Here is a 17,303-nt window from a genome sequence, read left to right as displayed (position 1 = left end):
CAAATCTGGCAGTGATTCAGAGTGGGAGTGGGGAAGTACGTGATGTGGTGATGTCACACCAGCACTAAGATTGCCCAGAATTGATAGGGTAGGTGGGGGTGAACTTGACACGGAATAGCCATTTATGTCAGCAGTTCTGCTCCTCGGCTCGGAAGGTGGTTACACTTCTGGTCGTTTTTGTTGTTGTTGTTTTTTAGTGGTTCTAAGGTTGCTGAGGTCTGAATATTGATGGAACCACTCTCACAATACATCCTTTCAAAGGATGGTGGCAACCCCCCATCAAGGAGATGCCATACTTCTGAGAAGCCACATAATATGGTTCACAGCACCTGAAACATTAGCAGAAGCATGCTATATTTTATCTGTGTGGCAGCTCCCCCTCCCTCCCTCAAAAAAAAAAAAACAACAACCACATTTCTGGTCTTTTCAGCCTCCCTACCTCATTTTATTTTTCCCCATGTTGAAAATCCCATCTAAACATTTCTTTTGCATAGTATTTGGGATTATGAATTGAGAAGTAATGAAATCAAATTTGTCAATTCCTGTGCTAGAATACTTAACATTTTTGTGTTATCTGATATGTTATATACTCTCTTTTAAAACAGTGGCAGCTGAATAGGGAAGCCTATTTCTGTTCCATGTCATTTTATATCAATCATAGGTCCTTTCCATCCCATTATTTTGGATTTTTGTAATGCACAAAAATGTGCTATTATTATTATTATTATTATTATTGGAATTTATTATGCACATCTTATGCATTTTGGTACACATTCCAGCCTTAAAATGCATGTTTTGTGTTTCAATGCATTTCCCTTTAAACTATGCATTTTGTATGCACATTTCCCCCATAAAATAGTGCATTTTTGTTTGAACCAAAACTGCATCACAGAATTTGAAGTGTACAATCCAATTGATTCCCTAGGCTAAAGAGTTCTTGGATGAGCAAAGGCCCAATGTCCTAATGCAATCAAGAAAGCACACTGAAAGTGATGGATTGGTCGCTGAGAGCTCTGAGTTCTCGAGTGACTTCAAATTAGCACGAGAAAACATCCATCCAAAGTCAAGTGTTGTACTCAAAAAAGCAGTCACACTTCTCTTTTGTGCACCTAAAATTCCCCATTCAGATCCACCCTGTTTTATTTTGTTTTTGTATTTCTGAGGCTGTATTTGGTCCTAGACCCCTGAACTCTTTGGTCTTCATTCCTCAGTTAACCACTATAGGTAAAAGGACCCCTGACCATTAGGTCCAGTCGCGGATGACTCTGGGGTTGTGGCGCTTATCTCGCTTTATTGGCCAAGGGAGCCGGCGTACAGCTTCCGAGTCATGTGGCCAGCGTGACTAAGCCACTTCTGGTGAACCAGAGCAGTGCACAGAAACGCCGTTTACCTTCCCGCCAGAGCGGTACCTATTTATCTACTTGCACTTTGGTGAGCTTTTGAACTGCTAGGTTGGCAGGAGCAGGGACCGAGCAAAGGAGCTCACCCCGTCGTGGGGATTCGAACTGCCGACCTTCTGATCGGCAAGTCCTAGGCTCTGTGGTTTAACCCACAGCGCCACCCGTGTCCCTTCTTAACCACTATAGATAACACCCAAAGGCTGCCCAGCAAGCTCTGTGAGAACAGCAGGGGCTCTACCTTTCCCCTCCATCCTTCTGAAACCAGTCTCCTGCATTCCTCAACAACCTACATGTATCTGAAGCTCAGGGAAAGGGGAACTTTTAGCAGTTTTACAGTGGGGAAGAGGCAGGAGCTAAAACATGAAAAGCTTGAGGCACACCCAGAAGATGCGTCTGACAGCAGTGGCACTCACCTGACCGCTTCTGCTTACTGGGAAGGGGAGGTTGACAGGGTGCAAACACAGTGGCAGAGGCAAGGCAATGCTCCTGCAGGTGCGTTTGCACTGTGGCAACCACTGTACCGCCTGGTGTGCAGCAATGCAACCAACTGGAGGTCAGGTGAGTGGCAGAGCCATACCACTGATGACAGCAAACAAAGTTTGCCAGGTGCTTATTTGACCAGGAACAGAGATGGATGGTTCAGTCTATTTTTGATCTGTGTTGCTTTCACATCTGTTCTTAAACCCATTCCATTTTGTTTCTGTATCAGCCTGGGAACTTTTAAAAGTGCATTATTTTTGTACATGTTTTTCATGAAATATGCATTACTTTGGCGTTTTACACTAAAGTATAACTTTTATAGGGACGCGGGTGGCACTGTGGGTTAAACCACAGAGCCTAGGACTTGCCGATCAGAAGGTCGGCAGTTCAAATACCCGCAACGGGGTGAGCTCCCGTTGCTCGGTCACTGCTCCTGCCAACCTAGCAGTTCGAAAGCACGTCAAAGTGCAAGTAGATAAATAGGTACCGTTCCTGCGGGGAGGTAAACAGTGTTTCCGCGTGCTGCTCTGGTTCACCAGAAGTGGCTTAGTCATGCTGGCTAAGCTGTACGCCGGCTCCCTTGGCCAATAAAGCGAGATGAGCGCCGCAACCCCAGAGTTGGTCACGAGTGGACCTAATGGTCAGGGGTCCCTTTACCTTTACTATGGCTTTTATATGCATTTCGGTATGACTTTTAAGTATCAATACCAAAGGTAACTGCATTTGGATATCCCTATCAGTCTGGGAGATGTGAGTCCAGTCATTTTATTTAAAAATACAGACTGCATGTAATCCTCAAGCATCCCGAAGCAGGAGCTTAAGCCAATGTTATAGATGATAGATAGATGATAGATGATAGATGATAGATAGATATAGATAGATAGATGATAGATGATAGATGATAGATGATAGATGATAGATGATAGATGATAGATGATAGATGATAGATAGATAGATATAGATAGATAGATGATAGATGATAGATAGATAGATAGATAGATAGATAGATAGATAGATGATAGACAGATAGACACACACGCACACACGTGTGTGTGTGTGTGTGTGTGTGTGTGTGTTCACAGCATTTACATCTTTTAGCCATACACTCACACCCACTTAGGTGTGCACTTTAAACTATGTCATGTATGAAGCAGCCATAAGAGACAGCTTCCATATCAGCCTGTGGTTATTACTAATCCCCAGCACTGTCCTGAACTGACCTAAAAGCAACACACACACCTTGCTTCAGGCCACTACAGTATTTAATATATATGTGTGCAATAATATGCAGCTCTGCCTCAGCATCGATGTTCCTCTTTTGCTGAGTTGCCACAATATGTTCTTTTTTTGCAGGCATTGTTTGATGGGGTAAAAGGACAGGTTCAAATTCTGTACCTCCACAGTCTCATTAATTTTAGAAGGGGTCGTACCTGTACAAAACGAGACTGTGTTTCCAATTCTCCGTTCTTGTGAATTTCAGAGCTCAGCAAAATGCCTAGCAAATCTGAACGCTGACACATGCCAGCGTATCATTCAGCGTTTGATATAACAGCATTTTTATGTGTGAGAACGGAATCTTATGTATATAGATAGATAGGCAGTATATTCTGAGAGCATAATTGATGTTCTTCCTTAACAGGTTCAGAATATGTCCCAGTCCATTGAAGTTTTAAACCTACGGACTCAGAGAGATTTCCAGTATGTTTTAAGGATGGAAACACAAATGAAAGGGCTGAAGGCCAAGTTCCGGCAAATTGAAGATGACCGGAAGACACTAATGACAAAGCATTTTCAAGTATGTTTGACTTTTCTCTCCTTTTAATGATCACTTGAATGACTGCCAGAAGTGATGTGCTTGTGAGAAACAATGTGCGGCCGGCAAAGCTGTCGACTTGAAACGCTTGTCGGTAAGCGCATAATGAACCCCCTTGTTTCTGCTGCGACCATCGCTCTCACTGCAGCGTTTCGCTGTGATGGGAAGTGACCATTAATTACTGACACAATAGTGGGGGGGAAATGTCACCACTGCAGAACAGAATTCTATTTTTGCGGCATCCATGATGGGGTTCCCACCGGGAGATTTATATTCAAAACAGCCTCTGTTTGTGATAAATGAAGCACACCCGGCAGAATTAATAAGAAAAGAGCAAGGAGCCATAGTGTCCCTTTAAACTCTGACATTCTGTACTTTCCAGGGTGGGAAAGTTTATAAGGAGAGAAGTTCATGTTGCTTTAATTCAGGCACAGGCAAACTCCGGTCCTCCAGATGTTTGGAACTACAATTCCCATCATCCCTAGTTAACAGGACCAGTGGTCAGGGATGATGGGAATTGTAGTCCCAAACATCAGGCGGGCTGGAGTTTGCCTATGCCTGCTTTAATTGGTAGCACTGTGGGTTTTTCGGTTGTTGTGTCTGGGTTTGTTGTTGTGGTTTTTTTAAAAAAGGCATGATCGGTTGTTGGCTCTTGTTAAACATGAAGTAATGTAGTTCATTTATTTTATTTTTGTTAATATTTTTAATTTTTACAATGTATCAACAACAAAAGTTTCAAATAATAACATTACAACAGGTTGTAAACTTCATAAGGCTGCATGTCGTCCCTGTGCTTGTTATTCCAAGCATCTAGAAGAACTCCTATTTCTCCATCAATTTATCGGGTTGATTTATTTGTAACTGCCTTTATTAACAGATAGGTAGCCGTGTTGGTCTGCCATAGTCAAAATAAAAAAATTCCTTCCAGTAGCACCTTAAAGACCAACTAAGTTAGTTCTTGGTATGAGCTTTCGTGTGCATGCACACTTCTTCAGATACACACAGTATCTGAAGAAGTGTGCATGCACACGAAAGCTCATACCAAGAACTAACTTAGTTGGTCTTTAAGGTGCTACTGGAAGGAATTTTTTTATTTTCCCTTTATTAAGTTAGTTTAATCATTGTCACAATAGACCAGATCTTTTCAATCCATTCAAAAACAGGAAGAATTGAGTGCTTCTTTTTCTATTTTTTCCACAGTCACTACCTTTGCAGCAGCAGCAACATAATTGGGATGGTTCCTTACATAATTATCCTTGTCTGATTTTTTTAATCCATTTTTTTCCTGGAAGTGGAACCAACTGCCCTTTTTTCCTCCCCCTTCCTTAATCAGAATTTTATTTTGAGACAAAGTTAAAAATACAAGCAAAGAAAGGAACTTGCAGTGGAACAAGATTAGTAAAGAAAAAAACAAACTTACTGATAATCATCAATCCTTTGATTATTATGCATGTCGAACAACTAGCTTACTGACTATGCTATATGGCCCAACTCATAGTCAGGGAAATGCCTTGGACCTGGTGTTCACCTCTAGTGACGTGGGTGATCTGACACTAAGTAAAAGTAAGTTTCTGAGCACAGTTCAAAGTGTTCAAAGTGAGGCCCTAAACGGCCTCAGCCCAGTATACCTGAAGGAGCATCTCCACCCCCATTGTTCTGCCCGGACACTGAGGTCCAGCGCTGAGGGCATTCTGGCGGTTCCCTCATTGCGAGAAGCAAAGCTACAGGGAACCAGGCAGAGGGCCTTCTCGGTAGTGGTGCCCGCCCTGTGGAACGCCCTCCCATCAGATGTCAAATAGATAAACAAATACTTGACATTCAGAAGACATCTGAAGGCAGCCCTGTTCAGGGAAGTTTTTAATGTATGACATCTTAGTGTATTTTTGGTCTTTGTGGAAGCCACCCAGAGTGGCTGGGGAAACCCAGCCAGATGGACGGGGTACAAAAAATAAAGTAGTAGTAGTAGTAGTAGTAGTAGTAGTAGTAGTAGAATGTACATTGTAGCCAGGCACTTGTATTTGGCTGGAATTTGATCACAGTCTTGAATGGCTTCCACACAGGAAATAAATGAACACCCCCATGCCACAATACATAATGAGGATTCCTTGCTTGCTGCACTTGCAGATTATGTACATAATCGTACAGCTGGGGCTTGAGGGGACCCTCCAGAGCAGGTTTGGGGGCTCATAGACAGAAGAAATTGAAGTCCTGTTACACCAGCAAAGCCGCTCTGGTACAAGACTGGATACAAACAGGGCTGTCTTTACCAGAGGGTGCAAGGGGGGTGGGGCACCCGGGTGCCGAATTCTGGGGGGCGCCAGGCGCAAGCCGCCGAAGCTCTTAACGATCTACCAGTTATGAAATAATAAATAATTTTGATCAAGCTAGAAAAACAAAATACGTATATACCTAGGTATTACCGAAAGGTATACCTACTGTTTCACTAAAGGACTTTCTACTTTGTGCGCTCATTTACCAAAGACACACAGCAGCAGTGCTTGTGATTCACAATGGCGGCACTTGTCATTCACAACAGTGCCATGCATATGAAATTAACTCTTACATCAAAATATTATGTTACGTATTGCGTTGAGCTGCTATGCGGCAGCAGGGTCAATGGCACCTTTGACATGACTGATGTTTCTCCTAAGTAGGTGCCTAAACAATACTAACAAGTGTAAGTGTGGTGGTGTTGTGTATAAATAAATGAGCAAAATGTTTGTTTCTTTTTCCTCCCTTCTTTCGTAAACAAGAGATAAGGCATAAGCGTGATGTCTGACATAAGCATAATAAAAGTTAATTTGGGGGCTAAACAAAATTTGGGGGTGCTGGGCAGATCTTTGCACCCTGGCAGCACATATGCTAAAGGCAGCACTGAATACAAACCATTATGATTGCTTTGGAGACTTCCAATTACATACTACACACAACTTTGTCACTATATACAATTTCTGAAACAGATAATTCTGCAGGAATGAAAGATCTTTACATTTCAAAATCCGTTTCCCCCCTGAAGTTTGTACAGAGTGGACTGGGCTGACTGGCCTTTATCTTCTCTGAGGCCAGGGGCAGTCCCGGCCCCCAGGTGACCCGCCTCTCCTGGCCTTAAGGCGAGCACTCCTCCTGAGAGAACCCAGTTCCCTCCGCCTCTCTGCCCTGAGCCTCTGCAGCTCAGGAGAGGCTGGAGGGTTACTGGACCCAGGGGCAGCTTCACCTTCCCCTGACAGGGCTGGGAGAGGCGCACCTGCAAGCAATGGGTCCTTGATCACCTCCGGAGCCAGAGCGGATACATCTGGTGTCTGATCCTGAGGACCCGGCACAGGTACAGGCCCTTCAGATTCAAGCCCCTGCCCCGCCCTGGAGGCGGGGACTCCTGTGCAGGCTGGGACTCCTCAGACTCAGCTTCTGAATCAGATTCCCAGGCCATCACACTTCTCTCTCTCTCTTGTATAGTTTACATGCATGTGCACAGTGGAAAAAACACCACAACCCTCTGCAAAAAAAGTGTTATCATGTGCTTGTTATTTGTGATTGAACCTTTTGATTCTTTTTGTGTGGTGTTCTAATGTAGAGGAACAAAAGCGAGCAATAAGTAACAATCCAAGCTTGCTTCTGATTTCTTTTTGGAAGAGCTAAAACAAACAAACATACAGCAATGCAGTTGTGCACTTTGCCAAGGCAGGGGAGTCAGAGAAGCTCCAAATGAACCAAAGAAATGGAAAACTAGGACAAACTGCACATGCTCCAGTTCTGAAATCTATACTGGGACCGATTTTAGAGATTCTATAGGTTTCCCCAGAACAGAGTGAGGCTATAGGTCACTAGAGGAGACAACTAGCTCATCCCTAACCAGGGCCTTTAGACCCCAGATCCTTTCTCACTGCCCCAAGATGGCAGCTTGGCAGAAGAGGGATCTTCTGGCCTGCTCTCTGCAGTGCATTGGGCCAGTACTGCAGAGGGCCAGAAAAGGGATCAAATGACACAACGGAGCCAATAGCATTTTACATGGCTCTACAATGAGTCTGGCTCCTGCTTAGTCAGAACAACTTGACTTTCCAACAAAAGCCAAGTTGCCATTCTCCCAGCTTCTCTGTCTCTTAGCTGCCCTGCGCAACAGTGTGTTGCCTTACCAGCTTGCCAGCTCCCCGTTCTGTCAACAAGTCAGCTCACCTTTCTTCTAGACTCCTCTGGCTGTCTTGCTTCACCTCCTCTCACCCGCCTGCTCTGACAGGTAGCTTTCAGAAATGCTCCCCACTATCTAACCTAAGGACGAGAGCAATTCAAAAACAAAATCAGGTTGTCTCGGTTGGAGAAACGCTCCCTTTAAGATGTTCTTTTCCTGCCCAAGAAAGGTTCAGAATGGTGTAACTAGAGGATATGTCCATAGCCGTACAAGACTCAACGACGATTCCTATCATCACTGGCAATAATGGGAAGCTTGTATTGTGCCATTCAAGTATTTTGTATTGTCATTACACTTTTCGTGGCCCTGGCGTTAAGGTCAGCATCCAGCAGTTCCAATGAGAGCTGTCAAGGGCAACATCATGTTCTGAACACTGTAACCTTTTAAAAGACCCGATATTTGGATTGGCTGGACCTTCAGCTTTGATTGGGTCCTTTGACTGGCATTTTAAAAGGAGTGCAAAGCAATCATATTACTTAGTAATTTTAAAAGGTCAGAATAACAGGCCGTGCTTCTTTCTTTTGGAAGAGCAATCTGTGAGATTGCTCAGTGCACTTCATGCTTAAACTGGGGACTGAGCACAATGGTACAGAGCAGGCTTTGTATGCACAATGACCAAAGTGCAATTTATGCGCTTCCTAGTTGTGTTAGAATGCAATGAACACATTTCTTATCTGTCACCAATATGGCCCAATTTGGTCTTTTGAAAACTTGTAAAATAGAGGTTCAGTTTTCCTTTTACTGGCATATGCTTGATCAGACTCTTAAGCAACTGAATTAGCTCAACCAAATTTCAATCAAGAGGTGGGGTTTTTTTAATAAAAAGCCTATTTCACTTGTGGGGGAAAAGAAGCAATCTGTCGCCCTGTGGATATCATAGTCACATTATGGTGTTTTTATCTCGTTCACAGTCTGAAAGGGCTGATCTGCCTCTTAGTGTGTGTGCAGGAAAGGGGAGGATCTTTTAGAAAATGCATTTCTACCCATTGATTATTACAGACAATCTGAGCACTCGTGTGTTCCCTACTTATGAAGCTTTCCCTGCTAAGTGATGTCAGCTTTGCCAGAGAGTCTGTGCATCCAACTGAGAATTGCAGGTCCTGAACTAGTGCCTGGAGAACAGAATCCAGTGCAGTGGGTGGACATCCCTCATCTGTAGGGATGCCCATGAAAGTTATTAGCTGCAAAAAAACAAAAACAACCCAACACCAACCTGCTATGACCTGGCAGCAGAGGGATGAAGAGTGCTGCCCCTTCTTCAGTAGCCTGCTGAATGTAGATGTTTTCATTTCTTCTGGCAGCCTACAGGTTCTGTTCTGGGCACAAAGGAGGGACAGACAGCTCCATTCCTCCTTTGCCAGCTCACTCACTCAACTACACAGGATCCCATTCGCTTGGCTTTGGCTACCAGGGTTAAATACAAGACTGCATTTGGATCATTTTGGATCCTTTGTAAAAAAAATCCTCAGGCATAAAAGTGTACCAGTCCATGTGGTTTCTTTTCTTTTCTTTCTTTTTCTTTTAAAATGCAACCTTCAGATCTTAAACCACAGCCTTCATGCTCATCTAACTGCAGGCAATAAGTACCACTTTGGCCCAGGTGCCAAATCATGGCTTGGTGCAAAGAACAAGAACAAAATTCACAGCCACGGCACTCCGCTCCTCCACATGCAGCTGCTGGGTGACCTTGGGCCAGTCACACTTCCTTGAAGTCTCTCAGCCCCACTCACCTCACAGAGTGTTTGTTGTGGGGGAGGAAGGGAAAGGAGAATGTTAGCCGCTTTGAGACTCCTTAAAGGGAGTGAAAGGCGGGATATCAAATCCAAACTCTTCTTCTTCTTCTTCCTCCCGAGTCTGGTTGCTGCTGCACTACATTGTAAAAGACCCTAGACCAGAGCACCCATCTGCATGTACACAAATGTTTAAAGATGAGTGTTCATGCATATGTTAAGAGGACTATAAGTTGAGTGGTTAGTGTGCATATCAACCAGCCACTGTGAACATTCACCGGACCTCATGGAGAATCCTTCCAAGACATTGGTAGGCAACCTAAGGCCCAGGGGTCAGATCCGGCCCAATCGCTTTCTCAATCCGGCCCGCAGACAGTCCGGGAATCAGCATGTTTTTACATGAGTAGAATGTGTCCTTTTATTTAAAATGTGTCTCTGGGTTATTTGTGGAGCTTGGCTGATGTTTTGACATGAGCAGAATGTGTGGTTTTATTTGTGGGGCATAGGAATTTGTTCATTTTTTTTTTCAAAATATAGTTCGGCACCCCACAAGGTCTGAGGGACAGTCCCCTGCTGAAAATGTTTGCTGACCCCTGTTTCAAGAGGCCAGGTGAATTATGCACAATGGCTGGTTGTTACGCACATGAACTGCTCATCTTATGTCTCCCTTGACATATATATTGTTCAAGTTTGTTAAAGGAAGAACAACCGTGAACAAATTAAGCACATTTGCCTCATAGAGTAAGGGACTGCTGTAAGTTGCTTCAGAAAATGGAGTCTGAGGTCTTTAGTTCTTTCCTTTAACCCATATTGAAACCACTATTGAAACGAAGCCCAACGATGTACATAGCCATGTCACTGTGTTCATAAATTAAGATCTCTGGAACAGAAAGAGGATTTAATGTTCCATTTGTGAAGGTCTGTGTGAGTTTATGGTTCTGTGTCTAACAAAACACTCCCTCGATTCATTCTTTCCAAGCGGATATCATTTCAAGATTTCTGGGCATCAACAAAAAGTGGAATTTTCCTCATGAGTATAACATTATATAAGAGAACTGCAAAGGGGATTCTTGTTACTCTAATGCATTTATGGTAATAACATTTCAGCATGTAATTTAAAAATGCAATTTACATCTATTTAAATTAGCTATATGTAAAACATGCCTTTTGACATTGCCTGTGGATTTTTACCCCACCTCATCACCGGAATTAATATTTCCCAGGTGATATCCCCACCCCCATAAAAAAAATTCATTAAATTGAAATGGTTGATACAATTAATTTAAATGTACTTTTGTCGAAACACTGCAACCACTATCATCATTATTATGCAGCATGGTACAGTGCTAACAAAAGCACCTCAAGGGATAAACCTATTCACTGAGCTGAAGACTGATTTTACAATATCAGCTCATTTCTCTCAACATCATGAGGGCATTTCTCAACCATCATAGGCAAAGCTTTCTTGTTAGAACCACTTTAGTAATATATCACGAAATGTAGCGATTCTCTTTATTCCAAATGAGCAAATGCCAAAACCCAATGCAGGCGGGCAGGCAATGATTTCTGCTGGAGTCAGTGGAACCAAATCATGTCCTATCCAGATTATCCTTTTTTGTGAGCTTGCTTCCTCAGTGGTTGCCACCAACCAAGTTTGACTTTGAGTAAAATCATTGAAATTAATAGACCTAAGGCAAAGGGTAAAGGGACCCCTTACCATTAGGTCCAGTCACGGACGACTCTGGGGTTGCGGCATTCATCTCACTTTATTGGCCAAGGGAGCCGGCGTACAGCTTCCAGTTCATGCGGCCAGCATGGCTAAGCCGCTTCTGGCGAACCAGAGCAGCGCACGGAAATGACGTTTACCTTCCCACCAGAGTGGTACCTATTTATCTACTTGCACTTTGATGTGCTTTCAAACTGCTAGGTTGGCAGGAGCAAGGACCAAGCAACGGGAGCTCACCCCGTCGCGGGGATTCGAACTGCCGACCTTCTGATCAGCAAGCCCTAGGCTCTGTGGTTTAACCCACAACGCCACCCGCATCCCAAGACCTAAGTTAGTTGTGTTCATTAATTTCAATGGGTCTCATCTGAGGAGGACTGGCATTGGATACAACCCCAATATTATTGTTCGCTTAGGACCCACCTACCATTTTTATACTTCCATGTTATCTTTCCATTCTTCTGCATTTGCCTCCTACGCAGATGAACTGGCCAGTTTATTTTTGCTGTTGTGGATTTAGAAGCTGAGATCTTTTCTTAATGGATTGGAGAAGGGGTGTATGTGTTTCCAAATCACCTTTCAAAACCAGGTGATAGGCAAAATGATTGATGGAACTCGTTTAACGCAAGGTTAAAGTATTGACCAAAGTAGTACAGTGTGCTAAGGAAACTGTTTTGGAATCAGTTTGGGGTCTGGGGAAGCTTGCACTTAACAGAAATCTAGAAGAAACAAACTATCTGTGGGTGAAGAATCCAAATGTTTTAGCATAAAGGTCAAACCACGCACTTGGGCATAATCAAAATCCTTTCCTCTGGGAAACTGCTTTGTGAGCAGTTTTAGAGGAATAATCATTTTATTGATACTTAATTGGCCAAAAGGCAGGTATAACCAGTTTTGTACATGGTTAAAATATTGGCAAAAGAATCAATCAGGTAGGAGGGGTTGTTTATCAACACACCAGCCTAGATTCAGGGGTCTTCATGTGGACAAGAATCTCCTTTAGAGCTGCCACGGTTGACAGTGTTGTACACTTATTGAGGTGCCCAGGACGCTCTTAGTGGATGAGGCAGTTCTGTACAGATCAACCAATCTTCTAAATAGAAAAATCAAATAAATTCACTAGCTTTCTCACACACCGCAGTGATAATAGTGGAATGCATGTATATAGCTAAGCATTCTGTCATTATTTGGACTAAATGGATGTATGGTTCTGATCAAACTAGCTTAAAAAATAATATTCCTGTTCTTCTTAGTTCTATACTGGGAAAGGTTTGATTTAAAAGAAAACCATTTCTCTTTAAGAACATTATTTAAGAACATACAATTTATCCAAAGCTTTCAAGCCATTCATCTCGGGGCTTCTAAACCTCTCGTGGGACACTAATTTTGATACTACGATCAATAGGAATTTCAGGCATAGATTTGATAAGAAGCATAAAAGAATTTTATTAAAGAACTTAGAGGACGTAACATTTTTAGACTTCCCTAATGCACACTTCACTGCTTTTTTCGCAGGAGCTGAAAGAAAAGATGGATGAGCTCCTGCCACTGATACCAGTCCTGGAACAGTACAAAACTGATGCTAAGTTAATCACCCAGTTCAAAGAGGAAATTAGAAATCTGTCTTCAGTCCTCACCGGGATCCAGGAGGAAATTGGCGCCTATGATTATGAGGAACTCCACCAGCGAGTGCTCAGTTTGGAAACCAGGCTTCGAGACTGCATGAAAAAGCTTAGTAAGTTCACAATTTCATGGCCCATTTCGTCCCACTGCATGCGGGTTTGAATGCGGTTTCAAGCCATCTGGAATTGCAGAGTTGTAATCCGACACATCAGGGAAGGGGCACAGGTTGGCATCCCACTGCACACCCCTGTGGCAATAGATGAAGATGGCCTCTGATCACAGTGCTTTCCCACAGGCTAGGAGTGGGAAGGGCTTGGAGCTCAGCTCAGGAAAAACAATAGTCTTATAGTCCAATTTCCTTTGCTTTGTAGCTTATCTTTGGCATTTTTATTTTTCGTTTACTTTCTAAGAGGGAATCAGATGCTAAAATGTACTTTGACTCAATAGACCCCCTTGCAAAATCCAAGGGTCTTGGCTCTTCCTCTTTCAGCCAAAGACAATTTTTCATGTAAATATACATACTCGGAACACCACCTGCTTGGTGGGTAAGCACAATTTCAAAGAGTAATGGCCCATCTATATACCTCTGTTTTATTGCATGTGCATGCAGCAAAATCCCACTGACACATTAATCATGCATTTGAAATACTTTATTGTCACTTGTACAACTTGTATACAGTGAGATTACACAAGCACCCCCCCCAGCTCTCTTAGTCTTAATTCCCCTCGTTTACTGACGCACACTCACAAAACCCGGAAGTCACTTGCCCTGTTGTTATCTTTTCATTCAGCAGCCTAACAGCCCATGGATAGAAGCTGTTCTTTACCCTGTTGGTGCGACTAATCATGCTTCTATATCTTCTGCCTGAGGGCAGGAGATCAAGAAAGTGCCGGCCAGGGTGTGAATCATCCCTGAGAATTTTCCTCACTCTCCTGAGGCAACGTTCTTCCGCTATTTCATCCAGTGGATTCACGGGAAATATCTTGTGCTGTACTCACCACCCTCTGTAGGGTTTTTACAGTTTTTTACATTTTAAGTTTTTGTGTCCAGATTGCTGTAGGAAACCATTGCTCGTTTACACACACACACACACACACACACACACACACACACACACACACACACACAAATGCACTGGAAAAGGTAGTTCATCCATCTTCAATTCCAACACAGTAAGGCTTCTGGGCCCGTGAAATGATTCAGGTTGTTAGGAGGTGAAAGCTGAATGCTGAAGTGTGGGACACAGCAGTTCCACTTATAGGTGCATCTTTTAATGCCTGAAGCTTCCTCAAAATGGCTTAAATCCAAGTATTTCTAGATTCTGATTTGTGGCATAGTTTCTGTTTCCTTTACTTTCATTTACAGTGGTACTTTGGTTTAAAACCATAATCCGTTCCGGAGGTCCGTTCATAAACCAAAACAAGTTGTAACCCAAGGCGCACTTTCACACACACCCCCAAAATTGTTCGTAATCCAAAAAAATAAAATAAAATGGGTTGTAATCCAAAAAAAGTTCACAAAACGGGACACATCACTTCCAGGTTTGACGTGTTTGTAATCCAAAATGTATGCAAACCAGACTGTTTGCAAACCAAAGTACCACTGTATTTAAGGAATCAATATGCCAAATTTCCACGATTTAAAACTATGACACCCTTATGTACTAGGGTAGTTCTGTTAAATTCAACAAGATTGCTCCTGAAAATATGCTGGAACTTATGGCTCTAACCCCAAACACATTTTTCTTGTAAATCTCACTGATTCTTGTGGAACTTAATTACAAGTAAGCATCTTCTTGGGACTTCTGCCTGAGCAGTCTCCATGCTTGCCACTTCTCTTATGTAAAGGCTCACTCCTTATTTCAGCCTGGCTGGGGCTTGTGGGAGTTATAGCCCCAAACATCTGGGTGATATCAGGTTGGTGAAGTCTGCCTTGTTTCCTAAAAGGGAGCCTCTCTCACATTCATGCAAGCACTCCATTGCATCATATTGATCCATCCTATCTAAGATAAAAGGCAGCATGGATTTTAAAGTTTGGTGAACTTAGTCAGTTAATGAAAGTGGGAACGGAAGATCACTTGTACTAACTTCACAAGAACTGCAAGTGCATAAGAATTAACTTACAAAGTTTCTGAAGAAGAACATTCACCCTTCATTTCTGTCAACCATGCATCTTTAGAAAGAGCCCAATTAACTGAAAGAAAATAATTAGTCAAAGATGGAGAATAGCAGGATTATCCACATCACTGTCTTCTAGATTGTGTCACTCTCCTACCAAGTAGGATCTGCTGCAGTAAACTGCATAGTAACTGAAAAACTGTATACATATTTCTCAGTATCATGAATCCTAGTGGATCCTGGAGACAAATGAACTGAGTCAGAGGTAAAAGATGATCTCTAGATTCAGTTATCCTTTCAATAATTCATTCTCAGAGTCTCCCTTTGAAACTAGAAATAACACACTGAAAGAGAGAAAGCAAAAAATAAAGCACATGAACAGAAAGGAATTGTCTAGTGGAAATCTAACCAGCATGCAAGTGATCAGAGTGCTAGACTAAGGACTGATCAAATCCTGACTCAACTAGGAAGCTCACTGGCTAACCTTGGGCCAGTCAACGCCTCTCAAGGAGGTGAGAGGAGAGGTTGTTGTTTTCTTGTTTCTGTTTTATCTTGCATTTTCTTCTTGTGAAAATATATATGGTATATATGTGGTATATAAATCTTATAGATGGAGATGATGATGATAACCACCTACCTCACAGAGCTGTGAGGATAAAATGAGGAAATGGATGACCTGGAATAAAAGTGAGGTATAAATGTACAGTTATGTTCACTTCTGGTTATGTATCCTTCGGGATATGTGCGTGGCAAACCTGGAAGTATTTTTCCGGGTTTCGCCCCTGCACACATGTGCAGAAGCGCTCTATGTGTCGTGCACATGCACAAAGGTGGCACCCCCAGATACACAAACCTCGGGATCCGACCGGAGCTCCGGAATGGATCCTGTGCGCAACCGGAGGTACCACTGTAATCATAAGTAATATCTCTTTAGGGCTTCTGCTCCATTTTGGTGCTTGCCTGAATGCATGAAGTGGGAAGAGGACAGGGATGAATATGCAAGCCTCACTTCCAACACCAAATACGCCAGCTCCACTTCAGACTTGTCTGCATCAACAGGGAAGGCCTGAAGCAGAGTTGGTCGATTGTGTTTGAGTAAGGTAAAGGGACCCCTGACCATTAGGTCCAGTCGTGGCCAACTCTGGGGTTGCGGCGCACATCTCGTTTTATTGGCCGAGGGCGCCGGCGTTTGTCCACAGACAGCTTCCGGGTCATGTGGCCAGCATGACTAAGCCGCTTCTGGCGAACCAGAGCAGCGCATGGAAACGCCGTTTACCTTCCCACCGGAGCGGTGCCTATTTATCTACTTGCACTTTGACGTGCTTTCAAACTGCTAGGTTGGCAGGAGCAGGGACCGAGCAACAGGAGCTCACCCCATCGCAGGGATTTGAACCGCCGACCTTCTGATCGGCAACTCCTAGACTCTGTGGTTTAACCCACAGCGCCACCTGCGTGTAAATGCACATAAAAAACCTCATCATGAATGGGGACTCCGTCAGAACAGGAAGATATGAAGTGCAGCTAGTACTTGAATGCTTGCTCCTGCCCCATTTTTAAATTCAGCACTAAATGCAATCCCCCTCCCCCCCAGATCAGCTGCATTTAGGATCTCCCAGTCAGAGCTAGCATGTTCTTACAGTGTTCTCGGGCGCCATCCATCCCTGGCGCAAGGGGGTATTGCTTTCGGCACTGAATTCAGCATCAAAAGCAAGCTCTGCTTTTGCCAAGGAAAGCAGCACAACCATAGGGCTGGTTTTTCCTTTGAAGTGTGATCACCTGACATCATATTACGTCAGGTGAGCCCCACCCCACCTGTCAAATATGCCCACAGAGGGTGAGCCAGCGTTTTCTCTGCTGCAAGATGTGGGGCTCAGCTCTTGTTTCCAATTAAAGTCTGACCATCTCTGCCCTTGTAGAAAATGTACTGGGCAGATGGCTTTTACAGCCCACACTGCTCTCCCTCAAAACTATAGCTGCACATCCCGAATTATGTCCCTAATAGACACTGGCAGCAAAGGCATTTGTCTTCCTGACAGTCTTTTGCTACCAAAACATTGGTATGAGTCTCATATTAGTGATGTTAAAGGAGTCCCTTTCAGCTAGCAGGAGAGTCAGAAGTAAACCAACCTGTTCCTAATGCATTCAGAATTGCTAATATTTGCCGTTCATTTCAGAGGTGACAGAAGGGCATAGCAGGGGAGGATTCCTTCATTTCCTCTACTGCCTTCACCCC

General features: G+C 43.4%; 1 protein-coding gene across 3 annotated transcripts in view; it reads left to right on the top strand.

Moving 5' to 3' along the window:
• OLFM3 (olfactomedin 3) overlaps positions 1 to 17,303 on the top strand; it is a 166,427-nt gene that overhangs the window by 136,649 nt on the left and 12,475 nt on the right. For all 3 annotated transcript variants that reach the window (XM_081195039.1, XM_081195038.1, XM_081195040.1), the window contains exons 3-4: positions 3,520 to 3,675; positions 12,845 to 13,064. In XM_081195039.1, the coding sequence (XP_081051165.1) occupies positions 3,520 to 3,675; positions 12,845 to 13,064 (376 nt within the window). The remainder of the gene's footprint in view (positions 1 to 3,519; positions 3,676 to 12,844; positions 13,065 to 17,303) is intronic.

The sequence above is a fragment of the Podarcis bocagei genome (assembly GCF_964188305.1).
Source record: "Podarcis bocagei genome assembly, chromosome: 5".
Classification (NCBI taxonomy): domain Eukaryota; kingdom Metazoa; phylum Chordata; class Lepidosauria; order Squamata; family Lacertidae; genus Podarcis; species Podarcis bocagei.
The sequence above is the reverse complement of the archived record's forward strand: the minus strand, read 5'-3'. Positions and strand labels throughout refer to the sequence as shown.